The following is an 11,168-nucleotide window of genomic DNA, read 5'->3' on the forward strand; positions in this document are numbered from 1 at the left end:
GAAATGAAGAAGAAATGGCAAGAATTTTTGACGCCACACAAGAAAATTGTTATCATCAAGTTTGAGAGACAAAAGCATGGAAAAAGTATGAAGTTGAGAGAATGCAGGAACTTGCACAATGACAGCAGTACAAGAGGAGGAAGAAGGAGAAGACATTGTGAAGGAAAGAGTAGAGGAGAAAAAAAAATTACTCTTTTATACCATGTTAGTGTATCAGATGACAGAGAGAGAACATAAAAAAAATGCAAATTTTTTTATTGAATTGTATATGATACACATATAAGAGAATGTATATATAAGAGTCCAACAAGCATACATGTCTAAGATTCTTCAGGATGAAACCATTCTAACTAATTTTACATCTGGAATATTAAATGTCAATCCAAACATACACTTCACGAAAAACTTGCTTGATCCCGATACTTGTATTAGATCAAGGTACTCTTTATCATTACTATTAATTTTATAAATTATTAGCTGAAACACAAACTCGTGTGCTGCATTTCTTATGATAATATCTTTTTTATAAATATATACATATAAATTATTTTATTTATGAGATTTTATTTATCATATTAAAATAAGATAATTAAATATACTATTATTATAATATATACTATACTAAAGTTATGTTTTAATAAACAAGTTTAATTGTATGAAATAAAATACTTATAATTATAACTAAACAGTAATAATAAAGTTAGAGTTGCACTATTTGTTAATTTCTTTTTTGGTTTTCCATGGTTACTTTTTGTTTTTGTTAAATCTAGTTGAAACTTTCTTTCCATTATTTATCAGTTTCTTTCTTATTTCCTTTTTTTTCTATTATAACTTAATTTTCTTTTATTTTTACATTGATACCATCTATAAATTTTGTATTATAACTTTAAAATATTATTAAGAAAAATAATTTGTACACACTAGAAAATTTCGATTATATATTATTATAAATGTTATAAATATTTAAAATGAATTTTTTTTAACCTAAGATTTTTATATTTGCAATATTGTTGTCTTAAATATTTATTTTTAACATTATTTATTGTTATCATTATTAAAATACTTTTATGAATGAAATTAATTATATATATATATATATATATATATATATTCTTTTATTGAATGCGAGTTAATCAGTTTTGAATAAAAGAACAATTATAAGAAAATTGTCAAATAAAAGATTATTTTTTGACCTAAAAAGCAGTTTTTCTTTTTATAAATTTTTACTTTCAATTTAAAAGTAGCTTGCAAATTAAATACGAGTCATACAAGTAATAAACAAGTTTTTTTTAACTTTAATCTAAAAAAGGACCTTAAAATTGAATGTGTCATACTGACTTTGTATGAAGATACGGTTAATTTCTAGATACCACTAACAGATTTATCAAATCTCTGTAAAATGAGTAATATCTTAAGACGCAAGACCAATACCAACAATCCTTATCTATGTATATTTATTTAAGTGAAGTGACCCTAAAGTCATGGTGATCTACAAAATCTGAGTGTCACACAAGTATAATTGCTGGAAGAGTGCCATGAATAAGGTGAGTGCTAGAAAGTGCTACAAAAAGTATTTCTATCACCCTCTTATATGTATGTTTGGCACTCAGTCGATTCTCTTCTAGGGCTTCAAAAAACCCACCCAAGTGAGCCAAGGTGGTAGTATATTTTATTCATCTCAGCAAGACATAATGCTCCAAAACACATGGAACAAGTAAACCATCACACTGAATACTATTTAGTACCTCTGCCACAAGTACACACACAAAGGAATATAGGTCAAGCATCACCCTGTCCTAAAAGCGCCAAAAGCATTTTCTCATAGTCACCAGAGGTGTCCTTGGCAATGGCACGTTCAAGAGGGACACTGTTCCTCCTTTGATACTCTTCTCCAATAATTTTCAAATCAACTTCGGCCCTGGTGACCACCACTCTTGTAAGGTTTTCTTCATTGGTTCCTTGCCCGCCGATAGCCAAACGAACAACCTTCGCAAAGTACTTCTCAGGATGGATCAAGCACTTCGTAGTTGCCCTTAGTAAAGCCAGGAACTCATTCTTTGGATCAGCCTTAAGGTCCTGCAATGCAACATTGGCTCACAAAATCCACATCAGTCTAACCAGGTTCCATAAAACCAATGGGGAGCTGCCAAACTTCAAGGCTAAGCAAGAAGTGAGGTGCATAACTCAGATACATTGTTTCTTTTTCTCATATTTGAAGAGTCGCAAAAGGGAGATGAGAGAAAGGAAAGTAGGAAGCATGTAAGGAATTTAGAGTAATGCAAGATGAGCCATATTACCTTGTTGATATCTTTTCCAAATTCATCTTTGTAGTGATTAAAAGCAGCATTAAGTTGTGCTCTGCTCCTTGTAGCGAAAATCTTGATGAAGTCGTCATCGGTATAAGCCTTTTTTGAAATCTTTTCATGCAGCAATTTTGCCTCAGTTTTTGCCAAGCTCAAGTCGACCTCATCTCCTTCATATCGATAAGAACTAACCAGAAGTAGTAGGAGCTAAAGAAAACAAATGTTAGCTAATTTTGTCTCTTGGAGTGAAAGAGAGTGAGAGAAAAACCAAATTATATTAAAAAAAAAAAAACACAAACAAAGCAACAATTTTCTGTTGGAGAACCCAACAGTGAGAACACAATGTATCAGAGAAGTGGTCTAATCAAGGGGTGTGGAAGGAGAACGGGATGAACATTTTCCTTGTCAACATTTATTTTCCATGTTATTATCAAGGGAAAGAAAGTTATTGAATGAATTAAAGGAACTAAAAAATAATAGCCACAACGTAATATGGTGCCTTGTGGGGGACTATAATTGCATAAGGAGATCTGTCTAAAAGATATGGTAAGGGGAAAAGTGAAAATGATTAATTGGGGAAAGTAGAAAATTAAACCTCTTTATTGATGAAATGGAGATGGAAGACATCCCAATTGTTGGAAGGAAATTCACATTATATAAACCAAATGGATAGATGAAGAGTAGAATTGATAGAGTGATGGGGACAAGAGAGTGATTTGATACCTGGCAAGGAAATGCACAATATGTTCTCCAAAGAGACTTATCCAATGTTCCTTTATTAGTAAAAACCTCAGATTAATTGGGGGCCAAACCATTTAAGGTACTAGACTGTTTGAAGACAGGAGCTTTCAACATAGTGCGAGAGACATGGACAAGATCATTATGTCCTTGGTGTAAGAGGACAGAGGAAATAGAATCCCATCTATTCTTCGTATGTGAAAAAGTGTGACCAATTTGGCAACAATGTTGTAAATGGATGGGGGTTCAAACTGTTTTCCCGAAAGAACCATAAATTCATTTTTTTCCCAACATTCTCTTTGCAAGTTAAAAACTTGAATGCCAATGCTTGGAGGAACATGTGGTTTGCTATTACATGGTGTATATGGAAAGCAAGGAATGCTTTCTTAGAACGTCCGATTAGATGCAATCTGGCCGGAAGCAATTCTTAGAACATGGATGTGGCTTAGGAATCTAGGAAAAAACAACCTCACTATATGTCCTCTGGTTGAGCAATCCTGCTGCTTGTCTTACGTAGTGGTATACTTTCCTGGCTATGCACAAGAGCAACACATGGTGGCAAATGTCATAAGCAACAGTAGGAGCAAAAACTACTCAATGATACAGTGGCATCTAGTTGGATAATAGGTTGGTGGAATTGGGTGGGAACAAACATACTGAGATGGAACTATGTGAGAAGAGAGGGATGAAAAATTATTTTGTCATCGGTTATCATGCATTTATAGATCACATGGAATAGTGGGGAGACCCTATGTATTGTTTGTAAGTTTTTTTATGGTACTCAGGTACCAATTAATTTTAATACACCCTTATTTGCGGACAGAAAATAAACACTACTGAGAACCAGCTAGATGGGGAAATAATGCAAAATCATCTAATTCATAACAATAAAACAGGACTCTAAAATGTTTATTTCCACTAATAACAAGGTTAGGCTCAAGAATCAGTACCTTACGGAAGTCCCCTGTTGTGCGATGTGCAACATCCTCCTCAAGAGACTTCTTATAAAGAACATGGTAAGCCCTCCTTGCAGCAAGCAATTGTTCGGAGGACCTAGCGCAGGATATTTCCACCAGAACCCGATTGCTTGAACTCCACTTTTTAGCGGCCTCATTTGCCAAAAATGCATCACGTTCAGCAGAATCAAGTGCCCAAAGATGAACCAGCCTCTGGTGAGGAGAAAAATTCAAAATGCATATCAGTTTCAAACACACCAATAAAAGATATGCATATTATTCCAACAGAGTAGTTTTATTATCCACTTTTGTTACCATCCATTTTGGCGGCAAGTCATGCTCCCCGGTTAATCAGCTTAATACATTACTTTTTGACACCAAACACAGGCTCTAACTAGAACTGTGTATTTAAATTTTAAAATTAATCAAAACTCAGACAAAACCAGCGTATGCCACAATCTCTTGAATGGTGCTCATTTAAGTATACATGCAAACACCGTAGTAGGAACATCCTCATGAATGAATGGAAAGGATACGACCATCATACCACGCGCATATTATGGGTACAAATACACTTTTCATCACTTTTTATATTATTATTAGAGACCTCCTTTCTTTTAAAGAGAACCCAGCATTTTATACATGATCCATTGATACGTCAAACGATACACGACTATTGAGAGGATTGTGTAATTATGAAAAAAAACTATATTGCTGCACTGACCTCAAAATCGCTCGTGAGTTCTTTGTCCAAGACCTTGAGGAGATCTTCTCCATAGGTCTTGGCATAAGTTTCTCGGATAATCTTCCTCTGATCAGCACGTCTATGACCCAAGATGGATATGATAAGCCCCTCGTTAGTCCCCCAACCTACAATTACATTTGATAAATTGAAAACACATCTAAAGTGACATCAAAGCAAAACCAATCTATAACCCACGACACTATCCTCAACTGAAAACAAAATCACAATCTATAAACGGCATGATTTTACAATAACTTGGAAAAGCATAATCATAAAGCATGATCTTGAATTAAATAATTCTGACATTAGATTATCATGTATCACTTGAAAAGTCTTGGATTAACTATTCCTATATAATAATTAATAGAGTATTTAAAATCATCCTTTTCTGTCTTTCAATCTAAAAATAATCGCATGACAGATAAACAACACCTTCCATTATTGTTACCTTTACATGCACAGATGAAATCACAATAAGAGTAAAAGGCGCAAGAAGGCATCAAATAACGTGCTTAAGGTTAATTTACACCGATGGTAGCAGATCATTAAAATTTAAAACATGAATTGAAGAATGAAACCTGCGAAGGCTTTTCGGAGCTGCTCACAGTCATCGGCAGCAGAGGGAACAGATTGAGGCACCTTCAACGTCGACATTGTTGTTTCACTTTTTTAAGCACTCTCTGCTCTGTTTTGTAATGTGTTGTGGGAATGAAACAACTGAATTATTATTATATGTGTCCCACATGCAATTTCGAAGCGGAAATACCTGTTTTCTGACTTCCCTACGCCACAACTTATCCTCATTTCACGCTTCTCCTTTTCAATTCAATCTCTTTGGTCTATCCAATGCTTCCATTAATGGATGGATGGAGAGTGATGACGAATTTCGATCGCGAGACAATGCCAAAATTTTGTGCTGCGTGCTGCTCAGAACGTGCCAAATGGGTTGCAAATTTCCAATATCACTCAACTTTCTCTCTATCTCTGAATTTAGTTACTAATTAGAAAATTGTTAATAGGTTTTTCTTGTTTTTTTAGTTGCTTTTGTTGTGACTTATTTATCATGTATATAAATATAAAATTATTTATTCTTTGATTATTGGGGTAGGGAATTTTGTGATAAAAAATTAATTCTCTTTTAGATTCAGAATATATAATTCTCAATTTCTGAATTTTTTGAAAAAGTCATCTTTCTATCTTAATTCTGAACATTTATGAGATGTTGCATTTCCAACTTCTACTCTTCTTCATTCGCTCAATTCTAAAATATTTACTAAATGATTTTCAGAAATTATTTTGCTTTTTTATCTCACTAACATTTATGTTTATTTTAAAAAATTTAACCTTAGGAAAATAAAAATTATAAAAATATGAAAAAATATTACTATAAAATCTAAACCTATTTTTTTATGAAATAATTTATTAAAATATCTAATCAAATTTTATTAGTTTAAATTATTAAAAACTAGAAAGTTATGAGTACGTAACGCAACATACTAGGTTAAACATCAATTTAGGCGTTAACTAAAATTCTTATAGTAATAATATTTTTAAGGTTATTGTTAGTAATGATGATAAATAGAAAATTTATAACAATAAAAATTTTACTAAAATATTAATTATACATACATATGTATTTTTTTATTTTTACTATTATAATATGTATATTTATATTTATTTAAATCACACTCTTTCAAATTCTTTTAAAAAATCACTGAGTGTAAAACAACCACAGATTAAACCGATATTTTAATAGGTAGAATTTTCACTTTCTTTAGCAAATATATCTTTTTCAAAAAAAAGATTAAGATTCAATCAACCCTAAATCATCATAAAGAGTGGATTAACACATTCAAATACTTCTAGACACACACAACAAGGTCTTCAAGCAATCTTTTTGAATTTGGAGATATCAAAACATCTTGTTTAACATCCAAGATGAATCCAGCTAAAAATATTATGGCTAAAGTTCCATTCCGATATTGCATTTATGTTATTGTTTTGTCTCAAATCATGTTTTCACTATAATATTTGGATTTTGAAGGTTCAACTCTAACGGGTATTCAAGGAGGGGTTTCTCATTCGGATGTCTGAGGAAGCTTTGGTTGTGCCCTAGATTCACAGCTTGAGGTCAAACTTCTTCTAAATTTTATGGAAAGTTGATATCTTTTGGTTGCTTTCTTTATAAAAACAAGAGAAGAGGAACCTGTAGATTGAGCATGGACCCAAAGAAAAGAGAGAGAAGAAATTCAAATGGGTATGTTAAAAGCATTAGAGATAATTAATTATGAGAATTAAAGTATTATAAGAAAAAATTAATTAGTTTTCTGTTTCTAATTTAACACACTTATTGCATGAGATTGGTTAACTTGATTGAAAAATAATATTTATGATCCAGGATTTTCAAACTTACTAAGAAAAGGACCCCCAATTCAGAGGCAGTTTCAAATCCAACTAGAAGCTTACATGTGCTTATTTTACTACATGATTGTTTGGAGATACTTTAGTTAACTGAAATACAAATACCTTGTTAGGAATACATTTGGTTTTAGTTGACCACAAAATATAACAAATCAAAATAGTAGGTGGTCATGGATTTGGATTTTTCAAATCTATTTAGATTTAAAATCCATATCCACTTTAACTAAACCAAATATATTTGGATATTTTTAAATTTATGGAATGAATCTAGATTAAATCCACTTTGTTAAATCCATTTTGTCAATTACATTAAATTCATTTTGATATGGACATACATTAACTTGGCTCGAACTGGGCTTAAGCCGACTCAACCTGGACGCACACCAAAATCGACTCGGGCCTGGACGACTCGACATCAACCCGGGCCCGGACGACTCGACATCGGCCCAGGCCCGGACGACTTGACATCGAACAGGCCCTCTCAACTCGACATCGGCCCGAACCCAGACGACAAGACATCAAGCTCGGGACCGGACAACTCGGCATCGGCCCGAGCCTAGACGACAAGACATTAGACCCGGGACCGAACAACTCGACATCAGCCTGGGCCCGTACGATTCAACATCGGTACGGGCCCCTACGACTTAACATCGGCCCGGGCCCGTACGACTCGACATCGGCCCGGGTCCATATGACTCGACATCGGCTCGAACCCGTACTACTCGACATCAGCCCGGGCCGGTACGACTCGACATGGCCTAGGCCGGTACGACTCGACATCGGCCCGGGCCCGTATGACTCGACATCGACCCGGGCCCGTACAACTCGAGATCGACCCGGGCCCGTACGACTCGACATCGACCCGGGCCCGTACAACTCGAGATCGGCATGGGCCCGTACAACTCGACAGCGGCCCAGGCCCGGGCCCGTACAACTCGACATTGGCCCGGGCCCGTACGACTCGAGATCGCCCTGAGCCCGTATGACTCGAGATCAGCCCGGGCCCGTACGACTCGAGATCGACCCGAGCCCATACGACTCGAGATCGGCCTGGGCCCGTACGACTTGAGATCGGCCTAGGCCCATACGACTTGAGATCGGCCCGTATGACTCGACATGGCTTGGGTCGGTACGACTCGACATCGGCCCGGGCCGGTACGACTCGACATCGGACCGGGCCGGTACGACTCGACATCGGACCGGGCCGGTACGACTCGACATCGGCCTTGGCCCGTACGACTTGACAGCGGCCCAGGCCCGTACAACTCGACATTGGCCCGGGACGGTACGACTCGACATTGGCCCGGGCCCGTATGACTCGAGATCGGCCCGGGCCCGTACGACTCGAGATCGACCCGAACCCATACGACTCAAGATCGGCCCGGACCCGTACGACTCGAGATCGGCTCGGGCCCGTACGACTCGACATTGACTCGGGCCCGTACGACTCGAGATCGACCCGGGCCCGTACGACTCGAGAGCGGCCCGGGCCCATACGACACGACAACTGCCCCGGCCCGTACGACTTGAGATCGGCCTGAGCCCGCACGACTTGAGGCCTGTACGACTCGAGATTGGCTCGGGCCTGTACGACTCAAGATCGATCCGGGCCCGTACGACTCGAGATCGGTCCGGGCCCATACGACTCGACATTGGCCCATGCCCGCTCGGCTCAACATCGGCCCGGGCCTGCTCGGCTCAACATCAGTCTAGGTCCATGACAACGGCCCAAGCCCGCTCGACTCGACATCGGCTCGGGCCCGCTCGACTTGACATCAGCCCGGGCTCGCTTGACTCGACATCGACCTAGGCCCGCTCTGCTCAATATTGACCTTGGCCCCCTCAGCTCGAAATCGGCCTCGGCCCGGACGACTCGACATCGGTCCGGACCCGGACACTCGACAACCCCCGGGCCCAAATGACTCGATCGGTTCGGGCCTGCTCTGCTTGATATCGGCCCGGATTGTCTTGGCTCAACTTGGATCGGGCCAAGTCAAAACCCAACCCAAAATGCAATTTGGATCATGCAAAAATGTATCCAATCCATATCCAATTAAATGGATAGGATTTAAAATCCAAAAATATGGATTTGGATTTAAGATAAATCCATTTAAATGGATTAAAACTAATATGGATTTGGATCCTTATGGATTGGATTTGGATCCTTATGGATTGGATTTGGTAATTTGGATTTTTTGCCCACCCCTATAAAATAACAAGCGTAAACCAGAGCTAACCATTTAAATTTCTTTATTTTAAATAATATAATAGGAGTAACACAAACCATGAAAGAAGTCAATAATATCTCAACACTATAGTTGTCAATAAATATGTACCTATGTCAAAGAGACCTTATTGATTGCCACCAAATCATAAATGAGAAATGAGGTATCTTCTCTCTTGCTTATGTGTGTGTGAGTTATCATTTAGATAAATCTAAAACAAAATTTATAAAAGACAAGACACAACTTCCAAATTCCTGAGGTAGATAAAACTCACTTGATAACAAAGTAAATTGAATAAACATATATACCCCATTTGAATATCTGCAAGGAAATCACATATTGATCATTTGGAAAATAAAATTTGTCAATCAAATAACATCCATAACAAGTAACCAGCATCATATATCGTGTCCCATCAGCTTTCCATGTGGCATGGTAGTATCGTTGTCTCAAGAGTTGCAGATTGTCTCTGCAAAAGTAGAAAACAATGATCTAAAGTAACAAAAATAAAGAAACTATTGTACCCTTGTGTCAGACGACTTCTAGCTATAAGAAAGTTTACAAAATACAAAGAAAAATTAAAAACGCATCTCAGTATCCAAACACTATTGAATCTAAGAACCAACAGTTCTGGAATGGGGATAACTAAAAAAAAGTTTGAGGCAACCAAAAAGCCAATAACCAATAATTCAAAAATTACAAGACATAATATAGTTAATGCTTTCAAATTAAGTTCCATTCCAATTTACGAATGAAAATGCATGTACGAAATAGGTTGCCTTACACTTTCACCATCAACCTGCAGAATAGTGGATTGATACTGGATGCATGACATGGTTGATCCCTCAAGGAGACTTAAGCCACGATTCATCAACGAAGTTCATGAATTTGTTTCAAAGGCAATGAAGCAAATTTCCTATATATACACAAGATGGAGGGATAAGGTGTCCATGCATTAAATGTATTTGCGAGAAAATCCTTAAACTTTCTTTTTTTAGGACTCAATTGCTACAATATGGATTCAAACCCAAGTACAGAATATGGGTTCATCATGGAGAACATGGGTCAAATTAGGACAACTTATGTCATGCGTCGAGCAACTATGATGATATGAATTATGTTGATAAGTTTGGGTCAGTACGAGATATAAGAACTCAATATGAGAACTTGGACAATGATGGTATGTTTGAAGAATAGTCTCCTAATGCATTCGCGCAGATGTTTTATGATATGTTATGAACCAATTTATGAAGGAGCAACAAAGTCAAAATTATCAATAGTCATTCGACTTTTAGCTACATGAACCAATTGTCATGCTCCAGAGAAGTGTTTAGATTACATCATAAAATTGTTAAATGATGTAGCTCCAAAAAAAAATTGCATACCTAAGAACTACTATGAGGCCAAAAAAATTGTGTCAAGTCTTGGTTTGGAAGTAGAAAAAATCGATAGTTGTGAAGGTGGTTGCACGTTGTATGACAAGGAGGATATCTATTTAATTGAATGCAAATTTTATCATCTTCCTTGTTATTTTAAATCAAAGGGTGACAGGGGAAGATATAAAAATATTCCAAGGAAGAGAATGTTTTATTTGCCAATCATCCCAATATTGCAAAGACTATATGCATCAATGGAATTTGCTAGTCAAATGAGATGGCATTTTGAATATAGAAAAGATGATGGGTTGTTAAGACATTCATGTGATGGGGAAGCTTGGAAGCACTTTGATAAGATATATTCAGATTTTGCATCTGACCCCCGACATGTGAGGCTTGGTTTA

General features: G+C 36.9%; 1 protein-coding gene across 1 annotated transcript; it reads right to left on the bottom strand.

Annotated features, from left to right (window-relative positions):
- Positions 1-1,428: 1,428 nt before the first annotated feature.
- On the bottom strand, positions 1,429-5,770 carry ANNAT1 (annexin 1). The gene is made up of 5 exons (XM_068632389.1): positions 5,321-5,770; positions 4,722-4,867; positions 3,992-4,210; positions 2,298-2,510; positions 1,429-2,076 (listed from the first exon to the last, which is right to left on the bottom strand). Exons 1-5 carry the CDS (start codon positions 5,394-5,396, stop codon positions 1,780-1,782), a joined length of 951 nt encoding a protein of 316 aa, XP_068488490.1. The 5' UTR covers positions 5,397-5,770; the 3' UTR covers positions 1,429-1,779.
- Positions 5,771-11,168: the final 5,398 nt, after the last annotated feature.

This window comes from Phaseolus vulgaris, chromosome 8 (assembly GCF_051622355.1).
Source record: "Phaseolus vulgaris cultivar YP4 chromosome 8, ASM5162235v1, whole genome shotgun sequence".
Taxonomy (NCBI): Eukaryota; Viridiplantae; Streptophyta; class Magnoliopsida; order Fabales; family Fabaceae; genus Phaseolus; species Phaseolus vulgaris.

What these genes read in the sequence shown, in the direction of transcription:
- ANNAT1 (XM_068632389.1), bottom strand. Translation starts at nt 5,396, where the DNA reads ATGTCGACGTTGAAGGTGCCTCAATCTGTTCCCTCTGCTGCCGATGAC. An exon ending in GCTCCGAAAAGCCTTCGCAG is followed by an intron (nt 4,868 to 5,320) that starts GTTTCATTCTTC and finishes ATGTAATTGTAG; the next exon opens with GTTGGGGGACTAACGAGGGG. An exon ending in AACTCACGAGCGATTTTGAG is followed by an intron (nt 4,211 to 4,721) that starts GTCAGTGCAGCA and finishes TCTCCTCACCAG; the next exon opens with AGGCTGGTTCATCTTTGGGC.